The sequence below is a fragment of the Plectropomus leopardus genome, chromosome 12 (assembly GCF_026936395.1).
Source record: "Plectropomus leopardus strain MGB_pleo_1.0 chromosome 12, ASM2693639v1, whole genome shotgun sequence".
NCBI classification, from domain to species: Eukaryota; Metazoa; Chordata; class Actinopteri; order Perciformes; family Serranidae; genus Plectropomus; species Plectropomus leopardus.
Genome location: NC_142187.1, coordinates 7,677,518 through 7,698,943, shown reverse-complemented (window position 1 = coordinate 7,698,943; position 21,426 = coordinate 7,677,518). Strand labels below are relative to the sequence as shown.

The following is a 21,426-nucleotide window of genomic DNA, read 5'->3' as shown; positions in this document are numbered from 1 at the left end:
TAGCTGCTAAATACTCCTCGATATTCACCAGCTAGCTGCCAACTTTATCCCTCTGCAGTTTGGTGCCAGGCAGTCAAAGCTTTTTTTAATGAAAACAGCTGCCTTCCGCTGCTGAAAACCAACACAGCTGGACACCACCACTAATATTTGGTTTAATTTAGGTTGTGATGTTGGGTAACCAAAATTCAGTGTCAGGACAACAATCTTAAACATCAACTTGACACAGAATACTAAAAACAGTTAAGTTACGTTGTTAGGTAACCAACATTCAGCGTCCTCCATATGCCTCATGCCAACGTCATCTTGATGTAGAGTAATGACATTTACTCATAAAGGTATGGAGAACAAAACCTGTCACCTTTAAAAACTCATAAAATAAAATAAATGCTCAATTATAACAGCGACAGAAAGTTAAAATATCATCAACGCAATCTTCATTCCAATAAAAAATGTACATCTGTTTGTATAAAAATATTGATTCATGCAGCTTAACAAACTTTATACATGTATAATAACCACTTCGTTTCCCTAACCATAAACAAATTTGAATAGTCTAACCTGCAATCCAAACAGTCCAAACATGTTTTGGCATCATGGAGGATATATAGCCCTGAAGCTGCAAGTTAACACAGATGACTATATCTCTCAGAAATTCACTACCTCAAATTTGAATCTGATGTCAACACCCTGAGGTGGAGGCAAGGTGCTTTACCACTTCACCAGTGTTACATCATCTTCATCTTTACCGTCCCTGCAGAGGACCTTTCAATTAATCAACAAGCTGGCGGCCGATGTTGCCGGCCTGTGATGTCTGATTATTCAAACTGTGACTGATCATTTCAGCCATCGTTCAAAAGGTATAAAAACAGACATTCATCACAGCTGTAGCTGCTGTAGATTTGTTTTCATCAAAACCTAATGGCTGAATGTCTTCTACTGTCAGTAGATGACCTGAACCCACATACTGAGGCAGTTTGAGCTTTGCTGGTGGGAAGAGCAGTTGGGGAGATTTGATGACGGATCTGTTCCTTGTACAGCTGCTGCTAAACCTTTCCTTAAAAGCTCTGCTGTCGATCTGAGTGGCTTAAAGACAAAGTGAGGAGAAACTCAATATTTCTGAAATATGACCTAGGCATGGCAGAAGCTGGCAATCTATGGTGACTTGTTCTTTCAATAGGTTTCATTTACAATTTAAAGAATTTTTAAGGTTTAGGTCTAGAGACACATACTTTCCTGTTCTTTAGACAGACGCAAAGCTATGCGTTACCTACAGATAGAGCATAGGAAAAAGCAAACAGAAAAGTCCGCGGCTGGATGAAAGAAAGGCCCTTCTGTGTGTGGATAAGGATATGGTGGGAAGGGGGCGGTGTGTGCGTGTGTCGGGGGCTGGGGGTCGCTGCCATTCATGCATGCACAACTTCTGTTGACATACCCTACTTCAACCACCGCGTCCAGCAACCAATGTGGTTATGTCACAAGAATACGACTGAAACATATACAACAACAATCTTATTCGTTATTAATTAGTCTGCCAATTATTCTTGATTAACCGTTAAAAGGCGGTAAACAGTCCAAAACCCAAACATATACAATATAAAATAATGAGAATGGTATATGCAATTATTTACATTTGAGTAGCTGAAACTAGTGAATTTAAAAAACAAAATGTAATAATTTTTGCTTAATGTTGTTTTAAAAGTAATGAAACAGGGTCCACATAAAACATATGTCCACACACACATTAGTCCTGGTCATATTAAGAATTAGTTACATTTGAAGATCTAAGTACCTGCTGTCTCTACCAGTGAGATATGACTTTATGTTATTGATTAGAGCCTGACTGGTAAATTGAATGGGCCAATACATTAGATGATATTATTTTATCACAGATATAGCTATATGTAGGATGATGTGTACCAATACAGTGATGTACTGAAATACTAAGGATATTGTTTAAGGTTGTTAAAAAACAGTGTCGACACCGCCATGATTATTTTTAACCATAACACGTCCAATTAATTACATTATTTGGTCACAAATTCTCTAAAACAATAAATTTAAGAAATTATTATCAAAATATCGGTGAAGGTTATGGTTGGATTTAGGGATGCACTAGTCCAATACATAGGATCAGTATCAGCACAGATAATGGCCCCAATAAGCAGATTCTGTATCAGTCAGATCATATTAAATACTAACATTTACATTTACAAAGCTTACAGAGTAACATCATTAAAGTTTGTGCAAGCCTGAACCAAATGATGGTTAACGAAGATCTACATGTATATATATGACATTATGAGGTTATGAGGGAATGTATTTCCTTTAACACACCATAATAATCATTTACATTTAAAAAATATAGAGAGAGGTAATTAATTGCGGTTTTTTTAATTATTATTCTTGATCCTTAACTCCTAGTTTTGTTAGGTTTGTTGGTTTGTTGCTCCGTAAAGTAGTTTTGTTTTTTTTTTACTTTTACTTACTGTGAATGTGAATTACTTTATATTTCTATAATTCTTTGTGTACTGCATTTTTTTGCCATGCTTATTTTGATTCAAAATTCAAAATTTTTTCTATCTGTAAGTTGCTATAACAAGTGAATTTTCCCAGTGAGGGATCAACAAAGTCTTATCTTATTTTTATCCTATCTTATCTTAAATTAAATAGATACAGTGAGGTAAAAAGACACCCAAAAAAACACCCAGTATAGGATAATAATCTGAGTTTAGGTATCAGAATCTATACCTGGAGCAAAAGAAAAAAAAAGGGGGGGGGGGTCAATTCAACTCTATTTATGTTATTTGATTATTTTAGGAAACAATGATGTTGACTGATTTATGTGTCCTTATCAGTTATTTTTTTACATCTTTAAATATTGAAATCATTATAATAGTCCTAAAGAAGGTAACTATCTGGTTATAATTTTAAATAATAATAATTATCAGTGAAATTGTGTAGTAATAGTGTATAGCACTATTACTGACTACACTAGGTATATAGTGCATACATCTAGTGCCCATAACTCTATGATATTTTAGTAATACTTCAAAAAGGCTTTGTGGCTAATTGTCCTTGGACAAACCATGCTATTAATACATAATACCTCACGTATGACAGTCAACTACTCTCCATGACAAGAAGTGCTTAAAAAAGAATATTTCACCTAACCCCCCCACACTTCCTTCTTAAATCGGATCACAACAAGAGGGTGGGGGGAGACCACAACCAGTGCCACGTGGTTCTCCCCACTGAGATAAAATAACGGCTTTGGGGGTCCACCTCAAAATAATAAACACTCGTCCCGGGATCACCTTTATTCTAACAATCCGTTCAACACGTGTTCACTTTATGAACACGTGTTGAACGGATTTTTTTCTAACGATAGCTGGATCATTCTAACACATTTAAAGCCTCAAAATGAAAGAAAAAAAAGTAGCTCTTTTAGGGTATAATCACATTAAAGGGCACTGTTAAGCGGAATATTAGAATTAAAACACATCAGATTCTGTCGCTCTTCAGTGGAGACGCTGTCTTACCGTGCAGGTGAGCTCTTGTCCTTCGCCTTGGATGTTCTGCTGTATGTATGTTGGGTTTTTTTCCGCCAATATTTGGTTTATTGGCTGTTGCATCACCTTCCTCTTCGGTCACAGCCGGGCCAACAACTTATGTTAAGCCCCTCCTTTCTCAACTCCAAAATAGGCGGGGGGTCAGCAACATGTGAGTGCACCCAGAGGCGACCACACAACCTGTAGGAGACAACGGATGCGGAGGATTGCTTTGTCAATTTGGCTCACACCGCATGCACCTAATAACATGACGCGGATGCGCAGAAATGATTTATTAATTACGCTTAATAGAAAGAAAAGTACCAAACTGGAGTAATTCTGCATTTCAATAAAAGTGTTAATAACCTGAACACTGAACCGCAACATGCACCAACATGATGACTGAACTCTAATTATTTCATACAGGTTTTACCGGCAGTGACACTCCTTTTCCAAACAACGCATTTCGGTGTTTCTTTGAAACGCCACGTGTTCAGTGGAGGAATGGATTGTGTTCAGTCTTTTGTTACAAGAGCATGCCGCAACGATTCCTCACACAGACCCCCGAGCTTTATGGTGTGTGTGTGTGTGTGTGTGTGTGTGTTTGGAGGCTGTTTGCAGGAATCAAATGTGACTGAATCCGATACCCTGCATGTATGCACAGTGTGTTTTAATGGTAATGCTCTTACAGGGCACTGTCACAGCTGAGGTAATGAGTCAACGCGATGCTCCAGACAGGTGTGGTAGCCCCGGCTACACTGAGCCACTGTGCTGCTGAGAGATGCATGGAAGCTTCGGGGCGTCCTCATGGAAGATAATAAGAGAGGATGTGTGAAGGATGACAGATGCAGCCAAAGGGATGAATGATGGCAGTCCGGAGCATTGTTGTGGCATGCAGATGCAGGTTTTACCTTGTTTGTTTGGGACCGAGCAGGTTGTAGGGCTGCTGGAGGAGGCGGAGGAGGAGGAGACACGTATGCAGGCGCGGTGATGGTCAGAGGCTGGCTGGGGGTGAGAGGAGGGAGATGAGGGGGGGGAGGCATTTGGGGTGGCGGTCAAAAAAATTGCACAGCGTAAAACGTTATCTTTAAAAATCTGATTCTTTTTTTTTTCTGATTCTGCATCCAAGGAAACATTTTAATTAGATAGTTCATTTACTTAAGTAACAGTACAAACACTGAAAATATCATGTTACAAGTAAGCTCTGCATTGAAAAGTGAATTACAATAATCTCAGAAATGTATTTAAATTATTAAAAGTGAAAGTATCCAATGCAGAAAATTAAAAAAAAAAAACAAAATCATTAAATAAAATAAGTAAATAAATCTAATTAAAAATAATAACTGCTGCAAAATCTTTTTTTTTTCAAATTAACTTGGAGAATGACTTAAATGTTTATCAAAATAATTGCCTCTTCCTTAAAAGAAAAGTCATTTAAAGTATTTTTTGAAAAACACTGTACACATAACAGGGCAACTAATCACATGAACACTGGAAATACAAAAAATTAAGGCTACTACAGCAATAAGATTGGAAATGAGTAGACTATCCAGTAAGGCTATGATACAAACACTGTTTGTCACTTTGACAGCCTCCAAACAAACTGTGTTATATAAAAAAAGATAAATTCCTTTCCACACTCACTGTCTTCTTCCAGTGGTGGAAATATTTAGGTTTTTTTTGATTGATTTATTTTATAAAACATATTTTACAAAAAGTAATGTTTTTAGCCCCCCTTGCCATGTTTCAAATTTGTTGTTGTGATCAGCGTGTAAAATTATGCTTATGCACTGATGCATTGGTATGAGCAATCATATGATGTCATATATAATAATGTATCAGTCACAGGAACCATTTTTTTTCTATGACACAGGGACATTTTGCTCATAGGAAGTGAAAGTAGGAGTATTATTACATTATAATGTATTGCTACTTCTGCTTAAAGGATCTAAATACTTCTTTCACCATTGTCTCCTTAACCTCCAGTAGAGTTTTTTTCTCCTTTTATTTATGTAAAGGAATAATCTCGTAGTGCTACAAGTTAAAGGCAAAAATAAATATATAATTCAAATGCAAAATAAGCCAATGGAAATGTAACAACAAATTATGGAATGCATCAAAAAGGCAAGAACATGTAGATGCAAATGCATGGGGAATTTTGAGATGTTAAGGTGGTAAAAATCTGACTTTTTGCACAGCATTACATTCATTTCCTGCACAAAATGAGGCCAAGAGCTTGAAACCTCTGTGGCTAGAACTTCCGTGAATTTCAAAAGCCGGGGGGGGGGTTTCCATTTCGTTAGTAACCATGCTCATCCCCTCACCCCCACCTTAGTTTTACTTTAATTTGTCTCACTGTTATCACCATACTCAGATACTGACATCTCTAAGAAACATATACCATGAGTGAGAGTTACGTAATTGAATGTCAGAAAAACAGAGCAGGTGGCGTTTTCACAGATAAGAAAGAGAAGTGAAGAACAGTGCGTCCTGTGTTATGTAAATTATCAAACATGTCTAAAATGACTGATGCTCTTGTCCATCCGGATCATTAGTTACACATACTCATTTGATTCATTGTTAACAGCAATGTCTCTTTCCAGAAATCATAACCCGCTTACTGAAGATAATCCACAGACCTTGTTGTGAAGAGTCTTATTGGGGAACTATTTTCTTTCTACTGAACTCCGCCTGCCAACCGTATCACCGTGCAGAAGGACGCATTCATCTACTCATGAACAAGAGGTTTATGCTTGTGACAGCATGACGTGTAAACATTAATGTCGTCCTTGGCTGAGCTGTAACGTTAGCTAGCTCAGTATTGCTCATTGAGCCAGCAGTAGATGCATGCTTCCTTCTGCGCAGTGCCACGGTTGGAGGGTTTAGTTTGGTAAAGAGAAAATAGTTCCTATTTGCAACTGCTCACAAAAAGGGCTGTGGATTAAGCTTAGTAACTGCATTATGATTTCTGGAGAGAGTCATTACTGCTGTGATTTTTCAGTGATTTGAGCTCCAAGTGCATTTAGCTCCATTATATTGGAGAGAAGGCAGACATATCTATGGCTGATATCTCCAACACTCAGTAACTCACATCAGAACAATCTAGACTGAAGAAAAGTGCTACAATTGAAAAAATATGTATTTTTGATTTTGGGGTGAACTGTCTTTTTTTTAGCTGTAGATATAGACGCTAGTTTTACATGCTGTTCTTACATGAGAGCTGTTTATGTTTATTCGTTAGATAAATGAAGTCCACAAGATATACTGTTTTTCATAATAAGCTTAAGTTACGCTTTTTTATTATCATTATTATTGAACTAATGTACAGATCTATGCGTTTTAAGCACATTTCAGCACTCAGAAGAGTCTGAAATAGCTATCCATATGTCTAAACATAGCAAACAGCTAGTTAATTTTGGATTAACATACTGTGACTGGATTTGTAGATTCCTTTCCAAAACTCAGTATTGGAAATGAAACTTGTATTTACTTGCATTTGCTTTCTGAATGCTTATCTGAATATGTTCCAACCCGATGTTTTAGGTCTTAGGTCTTTAGGTGCTCGTCTGCTTAGCATACCAAAAGTGAATTACAAAAAGTATGGTGAGGCAGCTTTCTGTTTTTACGCACCTGTGGCCTGGAACAGACTACCAATACAAATAAGGGAGGCATAGATAGATAGGCATGTAGATAGTTTTGAGGAGCAGCTCAAGACTCTATCTATACTCTTGCTTTTAACTAGTCATCTAATTTATTTAATCACGTTATGGTTTTAATTTCTTAAAAATGTGTTTTATGCTTTTAATGAACTTTTATAATTTTACTCTTCTTGTTCAGTATATCTTTTATATTCCTACATGTGATTTCTTTTATTCGTTTCTCACCTCTGACCTGTTCTGCAACTCACTGCCAGAGCTATGGTATACATGTGTTGTATAATGATTTTTAATCTATTTTATTTTATCTTATTTTATTTTTGCATTTGTAGGTGTATATATATATATATGCACGCTGTATTTGTGTGTTTGTATGAGATTATATATGTATTTACATACACGTTTCTCATTGATTGTTAGGTTTTGAATCTTGTATGTAAAGCACTTTGAGCTGCATTTTATGTATGAAAGGTGCTATACAAATAAAGCTTTTATTATTGTGGTTATTATTATTATTTAGTACAGCACCTTTCTCATTTTCTGACCATTCACAGCTCTTTTACACTACACGTCACACTCATCCATTTGCACATGCATTAATACACTGTTGGCAGAGGCTATCATACAAAGTGCCACCTGCTACCCAGTTGAAGCATTCACACACACTCACACGACAATGGCATCAGAAGCAATTTGGGGTTCAGTATGGACTGGAGGAGCTGCGGATTGAACCACCGATCTTCTGTTTGTTGGAAAACTCACTTCAGTTCACCAGAACAGTGAGGAATCTTCAACAGTGCAATGTGAGTCAGTGCTACAGTTTTAGTCTAGTTTCAATCATCAAACATGGGTTGAATGTATGTTCAGTGGTCGACACCTTACACAGGGTGTTTGTTGTATTTGTCATCTGCTCTTCTTCCTGTCATCATTTTGCAAAACTACAAATTTAGACCACAATGGAAATTAACATCCTGCCGCCTTTATGTTGTAGGTCTGTGGACAGACAGTAGGACATCACAGACTGAAAATTATATAAGGCGGTAGAGGGAAATTCGGAACCCAACTTATATTGCAATTCCTGTTGGGAATGACTAACAGAAACAAAGCCAAATTGGTTATATAAATGATAAGGTCTTGTACTGTGTCAAAAGTCTACGGACTTTTGAAATTTGACATCACTTTTCTTTTTCTGTGCTCTACACTTCACATGCAGTTAAAACATTTGAACCTTGAACAAATTGGTTTGATTTTTTTTGGTTTGTGCCAATTTTGAGGTAATTTTCTTGTAGTTTTTAATTATTTCTTACAATTTTTTGGGTAATTTCTTCTTAAATCGCTCATTGCCTTCTATTGAAAGAAATCATACCAATTTGCTCAGGTTTCAAAGGGATAATTCAGCTTAGATAAAAATGTTCTTAGCTGTCAGGAGAAGATCCAGTCTACCTCAAATGAACCATTTCACTCCCTGTATCATGCAACAGTGAAACACAGAATTATGCAAGATGATGCATATCCCATTCCTGTATGAGATTACTTGCCACAATATTAGTTTTGTATTTTATGGGATAACTTCTCATTTTTGGTAAAGCTAATGCAAAGACCAAAATAACTGTCACCCTGTCTTTTATATAGATGAGACTGACTCACAGACCTAAAAGTCTCCTCTGGTATCTATAGTAACATGACTTTTTTCCACCCTGCCCTTTCTTTGACCTTAAGATAATAGTTGAGTGTTTCGGGAGTGGCATGTCTGAGAAACAGCCCCCCTCAACATATATATGTTTCCTTCAGGGATTTGTATGAGTAATCCATATGTTTGACTATGTTTTTCTTATGTGCACAGATGTTACTTGGGGCATACTGTCACTTTAAAGGTGCAATGTTATAAAAAAAATCAGATTTCATATCTTTTTTTAATTCTAATGCAAACAAAGGTCCTATATCAATACTAGAGTGAAAGTATCAAAAAGCTCAATCCACAGAGAAATGCAAACAGTCTGTATTCAGAAACATTTGCCTTTAAATGAGCTGTTAGGACTTCTGTGAAATTGTGATGTCACGTCTATACTATACAAAGGTACAAATTGCTGCTACAGTGCCGTTACATTCATTCCCCAGCTGTAATGATGGTGCAGGGATACCAAGAACGCAGTTGTGGAAATTCTGAAAACACTGACCAATCAGAGCAGCCTGAATTTATTTTAGGTAGTTGGGCTTTAAAGGGATACTTCGCCTATTTTCAACCAGCTTTGTATCAAAAAAGTGAGTAGTGTGTGTAAATCAACTGTGATAAACTTCCTTCCATCTAAATAGTGCCTAGATATCCCGCCACACTCCAAGCACAACTCTGGATGATGCAAATTGATGCAAAACATGTCACCTGGCAGAGATTTGCTGGGTCTTGGGGCTATAAGTCTAACTGAAGACTGTGCCTCCACACAGATCAATAACCTATCCTTTTCTGTTAAACTCCGACAAAATCTGATCAAACTGTAAAAATTATACTTTCACACTGCCTATATCTTGCTTAAAATGTTTTCAGAAAAACATTTTAATGTTTTCAGAAAAACATTTTAATGTTCTGTTTAGCTGTAATAGTGAGCGTTTATGAAGAGAAGGTTGGCGCTACAGATCCAAGATCAAAAGCAGCGCTGCCCAAATATAAAAATAAAAATACTCAAATATAACAGGTCAAAGATTCTATTACTGTGTTGCTTATTTCTCACCACAAATATTTGTTGAGACGTTTTAGTTAAGCACTTAACTGTAATATGAGATTGCCGGTTCAGCCGGTTACCATTGTTTTACTCGTGAGTTTGCATTACATCACCCAGCAGCAGGAGGATTTATTGGTCTGGTGTGGAGAAATGCATTCTGGTAGTTGTGGGTTTTCTATACCTCTTGAGCAAAAGTGTCCCATTTCTCCGTTTTCTCTGGTCATGAGGCACCAATTTAAAAATTATCTGCATCTTTTCCCTTCAAAGATAGCCTAGTTCTATCAAAAGGCCATCTTTCCAGTACTGAAATACTTATTTAAAAAATGGATGCAAAACGGACCATTTCAGGGACAGACAGTATGAATACATAAAGCCGTTTTTAGACATTAAAGCATGTAAAGATGTTGTAGTTGAAACCCCATGTGCAAGTATGAATCTGAAAATGAGCATAATGTGGGACCTTTAAGTTAAATCATTTTATGATGACTTTTTGGTTATTGCCATGCTTTCTGCCCAGTCACACTGAGTGTGCCGACTGACTTCTGACCTAGTGGCCGTTGACAAAACCCAGAATCCCAAGGGTTAGGTAAACATGGCTATAGGGGCACACATAGCTTTGCCTCCTTGACAACACACACATGCACTCACGTAGAATACTAATCTACCATTCCCACCCAAGTGAACTACAGATAGAGTCATGTTACAAAGGGGTTGAATACACATATTGATGTTTGATTAAAGAAATAATCTGGTTATTAAAATGCTCATCACATAGCTTTTTATGACATAGAGCAAACAACTCACAGGTAAAAATATTTTTCGGTCTCCTCACAGATACATGAATCTAATTTCATGACATACAACTATTAGTCACTGTAACCTGTACTTGTAACTTTATCTAGGAGATTCTCAATCATCCACTTCATACAATGTCAAAAAGTACCTAGTCGAGGGCAGCTGGATTTGCTTTTGTATTTTTCCAAAATACCCACACTTCCTCTAAACTGTAAATCTGGGCTGGAGTCTATCCCAGCATGCAGTGGAGAACAGAGGGTACACCCTTGACAGGTTACCAGTCAAACACACACCAGGAACCCAGGAACAGTTCTAGGAATTTAGGTACTGTCTAAATTAAGCTCCTCAGCAGTGGTGGACTCATGCTGTCCGAGGGAAAGGGGCGAAAAAAATGAAAAGGGCACCAACTGCATGGGGCACCAGTGAGTAGAACTTTTACTAGCAGGGCAGCCTACATGGCACTGCATCATGTTTTCTCCCCTGTAAGGGCACCCTTGGTGTACCCACCTTAAATATTATCAAGCCATTAAATAGCTATTATCAGTTTTCATCGGGAGCACAGGTTTGAGGTGGTAAGGACCTATACCCCCTGCATTTACATTCATTGTAAGGCTTCAGCCTCTAGCAAATATAATAGGAACAAAGGAAGAAGTCTGATGATGTAGTATAAAGAGTGAAAAAGTCCACTTGAGGAGGTCAGGGTGGATGGATAGGTCAAACAAACGCAAGACTTTCGGCCAGGAGACCACTGTTTGTATCCCATGTGAATCTTTTCCAAAAATTAACCACATTGTTTTGGTGCCTAAACCAAAGGAAAATGAGTGTGATTGTTTCAAACCATTAGATATGAACCTTCTGGCCCACTAGAAGGTGCAATTTTCCAGATCTGTAATGGTAATGATAACAACTGATGACAGGTCGATAACTTTAACACAGATGCCTGCCGTCTATCTCCGAAATCACATAGCTCTCATTGCTAACAACAGACAGCGATCAGTGTAATTCAGCATGTAGATGCAGAGATGTGAAGCACAATGGAACAATGTGTGGAGAATAGGAATTAGATGACTTAAAACTCTGCTTAATTTCACACATGTGGCCCTGACCACTATGGAAAGTGGGCGTGATTGTCTGATTACAATTTAATAAAGTTTAGATCGCTGAGTGATGCAGTCTGAAAGTGGATTTTAACAGATTTCAGACTGTTTGAAGAAGTATCATTAATAACAAGAAGTAACTCGTGACTGCTATTTCTCAGTGTATAAATATGAATGCAGTGGCCCAGTAAGTCTTGTGATTGGACTTTTCATTGGTCCTCTATATTAACAATATTTAAAACAAAGACAGGTACATACACCTGTTTTTGCTAATCAGTATTCTCAACAGCTGGCTTGGAAGCAAAGCCTAATCTTTGTTTGCAAATTTGTGTACAGAATAATAGATAAGAACTGAAGGCTCTTAGCATACTCAGTTTGAAATTTCATTTGGCATTTCTCCAAATGCTGCCACATTTTCCAGCAACAGATGAGGGGGTGGATGTGTGCCAGACAGTCTGATCTTTCAAAACCAGATACCCTAATTAAAAATACCATCAGTTATATTTAGAAACCCATTACAGAGGTACTAGAAAGTCAAAATAATTAATTGGTTGCCATATTTCACAGTATGAAAAATGCATTAAATACTGCATACTGGAGTATGATGTATTTTACATATGAGCAATGACTGAGGCTCAAATTATGTACAGGCCCTCTTTGCACCTGGTATTAGCATGTGTCACAGGTAAGTAAGTAAGTAAATATAAAGTGCAGCCATGTTGTCTCCATAGTTCATCCAAGTCTCAATTTAATAAACAAAAAGTTCAAATCATGATATGCTAGGAAGTCCCTCATGATACTTATTGACGTCACTTTGATTAATGCCATCTTAATTGGGGAATGACTGCAGTTTATGACTGCAGGTAATCTGGATGAGGCTGCTATCATTTACAGTAAATCTGTGAGCAGTGACACGTTTTCTTTTTAGCCAGGAGTTTGAAATGTAATAGGCATGTAATACTGGCAATAACCAGTATGAGTGGGTGAGTGGGAAGATGGACCAATGAAAATGTTGGTGGCAGGGGAGGACAACATAAGGAATTAGCAGAGTAGATGGTGACCTGAGGTGAGACAGAAGAGAGGGGTCGGGGGTGGGGGGGGCTTTGGAGTGGGTTACAGTACAGTCATGCATGTGGAGAGGGCTGGACCACATGCTGATTGTTTGCTGCAATGTGTTTATTTGCATATAGAACAAGGATGTGAGATCTGATCCAAAGTGGTCACTTGCATTTGAGGACAAATGTGAATACCATGTGTAAACAGTGCAATCATTACTCCAATCTAGGCTGCCTTAAAGGTGCTAAGCACAGGTGGTGTTTTAATGAGTCAGTGCTAAGGCCATCATTAACCAGGTCAATACATATGATAATCATTCTTCAGGTCGATACAGACAACTGCAACTGCCATGAAAAGAATTAAACCTGGACAGTGTGGGGATACAATAGTTTCTGTAAATCTTTGTGCATTCAGGGCTTGAAAGCAAAGTAGGAACCTAATACAGAGACTTTCTTTACACTCTCACACTGATTCATCTTTGTATAAATTGGTATACGTCCAACAACCAAACGTGGCATAATGGAGGGCCAAAAACCACTTCAGGATTAGTGTTGGCTCCTCTAACTTTTAGTTCCTTCAACAAACGACAGCTCCCAGAAGTCTTATCCATATGTGTTCTATCAAAACCTCATCAGAGCTTGGATGCTAAAGAAATGTTTTGTCTAGGTTACAATTATAGTCAGAAAGATGATATTTTAGCCAAAACAGAAGAGAGAAACTGTCAGAAAGAATCCTGACTTGTAGAAAGGTGTCATCCTCACAAGTTTAACTGTAAAGAAGTTCATTTGAAAAGTTCAGGAAAATTGTAAGTATGATATAATTAAACAATTGGTAAAATGTGGGCATTAACAGTAAGTCTACCTATTTAAGGAACACAAAAGATATTCTTAATCCAGAACAAGAGTATATTGCCACATAATCTGTGTATTTAACAATCAAATAAGAAGTGTGCAGTGTGTAATTGTCCTTCATTGAGGATATTTTGAGACGTCATAGCAGAAAAAACAACAGTGTGACCTACAACATAATGATTAATGATGCAGAATAATTTAAAAAAATATTAGCTCCACCTGTGCTTTCCCTGGTAAGAAAAGCCTCTCTGTTAGTACTTCAGGCTTAAATTTGTGAATGAAACAGGTTTTTAGAGGCATTTAATACTTTAAGACCCAAAGGAAACCACATCTGACGGTCTCAAGTCTTCAATTCAATAATTGTATTCCAATGGTAAGTAACATTCTGTGTATCTACTTTCAGTTTGCACTGTTATTTTCTTTGCCTCTTTTGCGATTTCATTTCCTCCAGTGGTGTACTCTGTTGCCCATTTAGTACTGATTTATGGCTCAATTAAACCCAGCTCCCAGTAGCAGTGTGTTCCCAGTCAGTGTGGTGTTATGCTGCCTGTGTGTGGCTAAAAGCAGCACCTGCATGACAGGTCAGTGATCACTGCAATTCACATTGGCCTTGCTATCACTCCTGAGAACAATTTCAAAGCATGTCTTCTGATAAATATTCTGCACACAAATTAACCCAAACACAACTGCTCTGTGATCAGTTTGACTACATTTCATCAAATACAAGTGTCTCAGTGATGCAAATTTAAATTAAAAAAGTCAGAGGAGAAGTTAAACAACTTATTATAGGATAATTCAAAAGGAAATTTACAAGTGCAAATGAGAAAACTATGACTGGCTGACCTCCATTTAGCGACTTTTGATTTCTGGGGCCTTGCCGGGGGTAATCAAATTCTGGGCCCTATGCAAAAGCATTTTCTGTGGGCCCCTCGCCCTTCCTCTCTTGATCCATGTCTCTCACACCGTTTTCGATTAAATTTGCTTTCCTTAGACTCTTGTTTTTCTTTCGCAGAGCCCTGATTCCGTGGAGGGGAAATACACGAGTATGCTGGTGCTTCAGCTGCATAAGCAGTCGCTCACTCAGCTCTACTTGCATTTAAAGACGAATCCTAGTGCCGGGGCGGACTAAACCACCAGACAGCTTCCACTTTTTTAATTTTTTTTTTTTTTTTTTTAAATAAGTTCAGTCTCTCAACCAATTTATTCAGCTAATTTTTAATTTAGTTATGGTACTAATAAGTCCCCCCACCCCCCAACACTCACTGGAACACTTCAGTTCTACAAATCCCCCATCTGTCTTTCTGTATCAGTCAGAGCACTTCTTATTCAAGTTAGGGAACAGCGAAATTAATGTGTAATGTATTTGCAGAGGATTGTTAAATAAATGTGCTGCTCTCCTCAAAGACTCTACCCTGGATAGATACTTCAAAACACAAACACAAGAAATCAGTAGTTTCACCACTGGAGACAATAGCAGCGACAGATTTTTTCACAGTGAGAAAGAGAAATACTGAGGCAAAATTCGAGGAGCAAAAGGATCTAAATAGCTTGTACGCAGGAGACAAGCTTTACTAATGACAACAAGTGCACTTAGAGAGCCTGACGAACAGATACTTCAGACTACATGCAGAAACTAAACCAAAGAGGACATCTAGTGGGGAAACTGAGACATGACAGAGAAAACAATACACGCATCCTCCAGACAGGAAGCTCTTCTAGTCCTAACATGGGGGTCCTGGCCATGGCTTTACAGGGGGTTGCAAGGCCCTCTTAATTTTAAAGGATGCAAGAAAAGTTTTTTAATGAATATACAGTTGGCCCATATCTCAATTTCTGTTAAGAAAACTAAATATATCGTTATTAAAGTTTGGGTTTTTATTCAAGATAGACCTGAACTGATCTCATCTCATCCTGCATTAGAAAAGTAAGTAGTTAAAATAACCGAAGAGCTAATGGAACGATGGCCAAGTGTCAGGGAGAAGAAAAAAAAAAGAAGCCAATTAAGTATAGATGATTGCTAAAAAATAAAACACACATACACACACACACACAGACAAACAAAAACACCAGCAATTATCCTCCATCACCTATACAATAATCTGCTCAAAAATAATAAAAAATCGCTGTTTAGATTATTTTTAAAATTTGGGTAAATTGTACAGAGTATCAGTTGAACACCTGGTTTCCTATATGAAGCATGAGAGTCCATCTGTTTCTGACTGTCAAAATGGGTTAAGCTGAAATTACAGCAGCATCTGATAATTACAGCGTGGAAGGATTACTATAGAATAATCACCCCACATGTGATTTTTTTAATACTTCATTGCGACATAGATAAGAGATAATCCTAGCATAGTTTATGGTGAGCAAGAGAAAAGAAATCAATGACACCTTAAAAAGAAGAAGTACTTCAAATTAGATTCTGTGAAGTCGTGTTTTCTGTATTTTTGTCATAGTTTTTCTCATCAATGTGTCTCTGTCATGTGTGGACATGTGTCCCGCTGCAGGTGGTATCACCTCATTTGTTGAAGTGATTGCAGAGGTGTTTCACAGATATGATTGTCTTGTTCGGTTTGCTGTGCAGTTGGCAGCATTGGCCCATGTTTGTATAGTTTCAGTGTGAAATATTTTTAGGCTTACTTGTGTGTAATTGGTTGGAAATGGATCACTGTAAAAGAAAACATTTCCTTTGTTATTTTCTTTTTTGGATGAGTAAAATATCTTTGAGAAACATAATTATTTATCAGAATTTATACATCACACATTCCACTCCCCTCAGTACTTTCAGCTTAATGTATCACATATGCAGCGAAATACTATATGCACCAAAAAAATGCATTACCAACATACAATGGCCTGATCCATGGGAACTTGTAACCACATTCATGAGATGAGGCAAATGTTGTCATATAAGTGAACAGTAGAGGGCAGTCTTTCATAAGCAGTGATGAGGCACCTGACCATGTATGTTGTCAGTACATCACTTGCAATGATAGTAAAAGTCAGTATAACAATTAGTATCGCAGCCCAGGTCATCCCAGATGACACTGACCTATGAGCTACAACTGCAACGTATAGAGGTTGATGTAAATGTATTAATATTACACAGAGATGCTCAGTTTTTCTCACCATAGCTGTAGATCACATCCCATAAAATTGTGCGACTTTTAAAATTTATTGTACTATAAACATCTAGCCAAACATTTACACCGTACACCTGGTTAGGTTGCATAGTTCTTTTAGTTTTCAGCTTCAACATGCTTTGTTTGTTTTGTCACCCTTTAAGAGAAAGAAATTATGAAATACCATCAGTGCCAACAAACCTGCTAAAACTGTAAGCAGACAATGAATTGTGTGGAAAAAGGGGCGATGACAATCATATTTGTAAAAGTACTTTTTATTTTCTGAGCCCTTAAGCACATAAAAAACAGTTGCATTGTTGAGAAAAAATATACATCTGAGTGGCAATTCTGTTCCTTTCAAGTTCATCAGATCAACCAGTGGTTGCAGTGGATTTCTTCATTCTTCAAAAAACATATCTTCTATTTCAAAAAAACAAAAAGAAACCCATCCCCAGATGACACTGAGCTGTAAATGCCATCTGAATAAGGGGCATGAGGGTGGAGTTACACTTGATGTTCCTAAAATGGGACTGGAAATGAACTTTAGTACCTGAATTTGTTGTTCCGTCAAACCTTCACAAAATAAATGTCTGAAATGCAGGCTAAGCCTGCAATGCTGAGCATAGCTTTAACATAAAAAACTGAAGAAAATAAAATGAAACAATGTCATTAAAAAACCCTGACCTGATTTAAGTAGTATCAAAGATGTAAGATGTAAACATTACAAAAATACAATTTACATATGTACAGATTTCTGGGTCCTGCCCACAGTCAGTTTTCCCCTTTGGGAAGCAAAAGGAAGCTTTTTAAGGCACTCACCAACAATCAATAAGTTATTTCAGAGACAGAGCAAGGAAATGTCTTAAATACAAACTCCTATAATTTAGCCACTTATTCATATATCCACATATATGTACAAAACCACTTGCATTCATTCTGTTTTCTGATGGAGAGGCACTTTACTTTTGAAAAACATAAACAAGCTCCTACAAGAAGAAATGTGTGGTACCAAGGCACAACACGAGTCCCTACAGGAACGTTTTGTTTCATTGGTTTGGCCCAGATGCACAAGATATCCAACTCATGCTTCCCCTGGGGTGTTCCTGGCATAATCTTTTGATGGATTTGGATACCAAAGTGTCCATAGGTTAAATGTGGCCTACATGTGCCTTTTCATGTGAAGCGCCAGGTGATCTGAGCGTGAAAATGCACGCTCACACAGATGACACTGGAAAGGTCGGTGTCCAGTGTGCTTCCTGAAGTGGCGGGTCAACTCGTCTGACCTGGCAAACTTCCAGCCGCAGCCTTCCCAGTTACAGTGGTAGGGCTTTTCACCTGAGAGACATCAGCAAAGGAGTTAGAGGACGGGATTTACAGTGTGTTAATTTAAAAAAGGCAAACCAATACAATTTCAATTTTTGTTCAGAAGTGTTTCAGGAAAAAAAAATTCAGTGCTCACCTGTGTGTGTTCTCATGTGGGCTTTGAGATGCGAGCTCTTGGTGTATGTCTTCCCGCAGCCAGGGAACTCGCAGCTGTGCGTCGCGGCGCGTTTTCTAGCCCATGACCTGCGTCCTCGCTTCTGCTTGATGCTCCCCGCCTCATCCTGTGCGTAAAACTCCAGCAACGACGGCGACGACGGTGGTGTAAGCATCATCCCCTGCACAGAAGCCGAGTGGTGCTGCTGGTGAACGCGGACAGGCTCTCTGTGAATGCTATACTGTCCTTGAAAGTGTGCCAAATTCTGGTGCCCATACTGCGGTTGGTAATGCGCGTTCATGAAGTGGTTTTGAAGATGGAGATGAGAGTTCACTTGCGACAAATGGCAGTCTGTGCGTCCTTGAGGCGCTGGGTGTTGCATGGAGTGCACACCATATCCTGGAGCTGTAGCCTGGTGGTGCGTAAAAGCTGCCTGGTGCATGGAGCGCATCTGGTGCCGCTCATACATTTGTCCCATAAAGTTCCCGCCACCTGCAGCCATCATGCAGGATTGACCTACCGGCTCGGTTTTTATTTTGTATCCAAGCGGTGGAGGAGACGTGGCCAACTGGTGATGAGTGGGAGCTGCTGGAATAGGATTTAACGCACGCAGTTCGGTGTACTCCCGCCCGTCTCTCGCCTTCCCTGCGCCCTCCGGTGAACTATCTCCCGGGAAACTCATTTCTGGCGTGAGAAGCTCCGCCACGAGACTGCGGACTGGGCTCGAGCCCGTGAAGCTCACCGTGCCGTGGTAGCTCTGCGCGGCCAGGTGAGAAGGAGGGTGCTCGCTGCAGTCTGGCACGGAACTCCCGCTGCAGCTCTCCGGCGACTCCGGCAGAGAGTACGCGCACTGCTGTGCCGGAGAAATGTTCTCGGTGTTGCTCGCGACGTCGGAGTTGATGGTGTTTGACAAAATGAACTCGAGGTCCAAAAATTTCCCCAGCTCATCGTCGTCTTTGGGGAGTAAAGCAGGAGACTGCACGATGCTGAACTCCACTTCGATGAGCGGATTGTCTGTGCCACCTGTTGCGCTGCTTCGTGCACCCACCTTACACATCTGTACAAAAGCGCAAATGGGAAAGTCAGACAAAGACAAAACCAAACTTGAACCAACAATCAAATTTACATGTAAAATGGTAATTAGAGGATTCATAACTTTAAATCATCTACTTACATTGTCGAACTGTTTTCCTTCCATCGCTTGAACACTTGGGAACGATGTGATGGCAGGCATCACTGCTTCAGCCACAGCCATACTGACCGCTTAGACGACAAAAAGTGAAAAATTGAAAACTAAAAACGCGAACAGAGACTTTGCTCTCTGTCCATAGATCGCCTGTTTTGTGACAGCTGAGGAGCGTTTCAGGATTCAGATTCTGAGTGTCAACAGAGCTGTTGGAGCTTCTTATAGCTCAGGTAGGAGTGGCTACTATACCCGAACACACACGCACACCTCCCCCACGGCAACCAACACTACAAACAAACATAACATAGCATTCAGGTGCGTCAAGAAGGTAGGTTACCCAAGTGCGTAAAGCATGATCAAGATAATCATCCGTAATTTAATTGAATGAACAGTTGATTATGAATGTTTTGCATCACTGAGCGGATGAATAGGAGAGACTCGTCTTTCAAAACGCACAAGAATCTAAACTTTTCGCCAACTTTTTTGAGAGTGATTTCTAAAATCTCCATGCACCCATTGTACTGTCATCACTCGGCACGGCATAAAAGAGCAAAAAGAATAAATGTGACGTGTAAAAGTATCAATGCACATCCACCGCAGCAATTCATTATCTTCTCTCGTGGGGAACCACACGTTTCCCCTGAGGCAGGCACAGAGGGCGCCACTAAACCTGGCAACACTCAGGAAGCGCTGGAAAGTCAAAGTTCTAGTGCGTAAAAATATCATCCAAGTTGCCTCGCTTGGGTTATGTTTAATTACACGTTTTTCGTTTGACATTCAAAAATAAATCGATCCAAACTGTCACAATTTTCTGCCTTCAACCCCACAAAGTGACCGATTTTCCGAGACATTTATTTCCCAGCTGAAATATCCCCCACAGTTTCGTCCCAGCCTCTTCAAACACGCACGCACACTTGCTAACACATCATTAATTTGTCCCGAGCTGATCCCTTGCATGTTTAACACAAACACGGACGTGTGAAGCGGCGGCTCATCGAAACAACCTGTTAATCTGGATGTCAACAAAGGACGACATGTTTCTTAATGGCCTTCCCCCAGCAGCCCAGTCCCCTGCAGTCATTACTATGGTAATGTACAAGTGGATGGTCGGTGGAGGAGAGCTGAAAGAGAACAGCCGACAGGACCAAACAGGTTTTGCTTCATCTGAATAGTGCTTTCACACATTTATTTGGAGTGTATCCTCATATCAGCATTTTTGTCTCTATTACTCTGGGCCATAGCTACAGGCCAGTTTTGCCGCCCCCCACCCCAACATTTTTTTTAAATGAATGTATTCAGTTAATTGTTCTTTTAGACCTTTCTGTAAATGTTATTCCCCAACATGAAGGTCTGGATAGTGATTGAAATTTATCTTTCAATTGACACAAATAAATATCTTAGGTGGGGATTACTGTATATTCATTTTAACGTCTTGATTTCTTGGTATACAAATGTTCAAATTAAAATGTATATTAAAATGTATATTTTTTAATTGTAGAGACTGCATAAAAAATATGAATAAATAAAAAAAGAAAAAACAACACACAAAAATAAATATTTGTTATGCCACCACTCCATTCAACTATTTGAATAGACGTAGTGGTTTTAATTACAATTAACTAACAGCAAAAACAAATAAATAGAAGCAAATATAATGACAATAATTAGATGTGCTTTATCAGTGTTAGTATGTAAGAGATCTAATGGACAGACAAATCTCGCTGGGGTCTACATAAGATAACCTAGTGTACACTTAAAAAAAAATAATTCACAAACACACTGTGAATGACTTTTTGTAAAACAAAAGGAAATACCTTTTTTTCTCCCATTACACATACAACATAAAACATGACGTACCTCCTTATTTGCCCTAAAAGCAATGCCTCAGTATTTTGTCATCTTCGTCAAATGTTTTAGAAAG

At 38.7% G+C, this 21,426-nt stretch overlaps 2 protein-coding genes across 3 annotated transcripts in view; both read right to left on the bottom strand.

The window, feature by feature from the left end:
* slc6a9 (solute carrier family 6 member 9) overlaps window positions 1–21,426 on the bottom strand; it is a 214,310-nt gene that overhangs the window by 100,279 nt on the left and 92,605 nt on the right. The window contains exons 6-7 of one of the 2 annotated variants that reach the window (XM_088085097.1): window positions 4,460–4,553; window positions 3,540–3,749 (exon numbers count right to left, since the gene is read on the bottom strand). The gene's annotated coding sequence lies outside the window, so the exon portion shown is untranslated. Of the gene's footprint in view, window positions 1–3,539; window positions 3,750–4,237; window positions 4,355–4,459; window positions 4,554–21,426 lie in introns of those variants that run through there. The other variant, XM_088085099.1, reaches the window with a different exon arrangement.
* Window positions 17,102–19,712, bottom strand: klf17 (Kruppel like factor 17). The gene is made up of 3 exons (XM_042497756.2): window positions 19,494–19,712; window positions 18,302–19,376; window positions 17,102–18,177 (listed from the first exon to the last, which is right to left on the bottom strand). Exons 1-3 carry the CDS (start codon window positions 19,572–19,574, stop codon window positions 18,002–18,004), a joined length of 1,332 nt encoding a protein of 443 aa, XP_042353690.2. The 5' UTR covers window positions 19,575–19,712; the 3' UTR covers window positions 17,102–18,001.

What these genes read in the sequence shown, in the direction of transcription:
- klf17 (XM_042497756.2), bottom strand. Translation starts at nt 19,574, where the DNA reads ATGGCTGTGGCTGAAGCAGTGATGCCTGCCATCACATCGTTCCCAAGT. An exon ending in AAGGAAAACAGTTCGACAAT is followed by an intron (nt 19,377 to 19,493) that starts GTAAGTAGATGA and finishes GCTTTTGTACAG; the next exon opens with ATGTGTAAGGTGGGTGCACG. An exon ending in CCACATGAGAACACACACAG is followed by an intron (nt 18,178 to 18,301) that starts GTGAGCACTGAA and finishes GATGTCTCTCAG; the next exon opens with GTGAAAAGCCCTACCACTGT.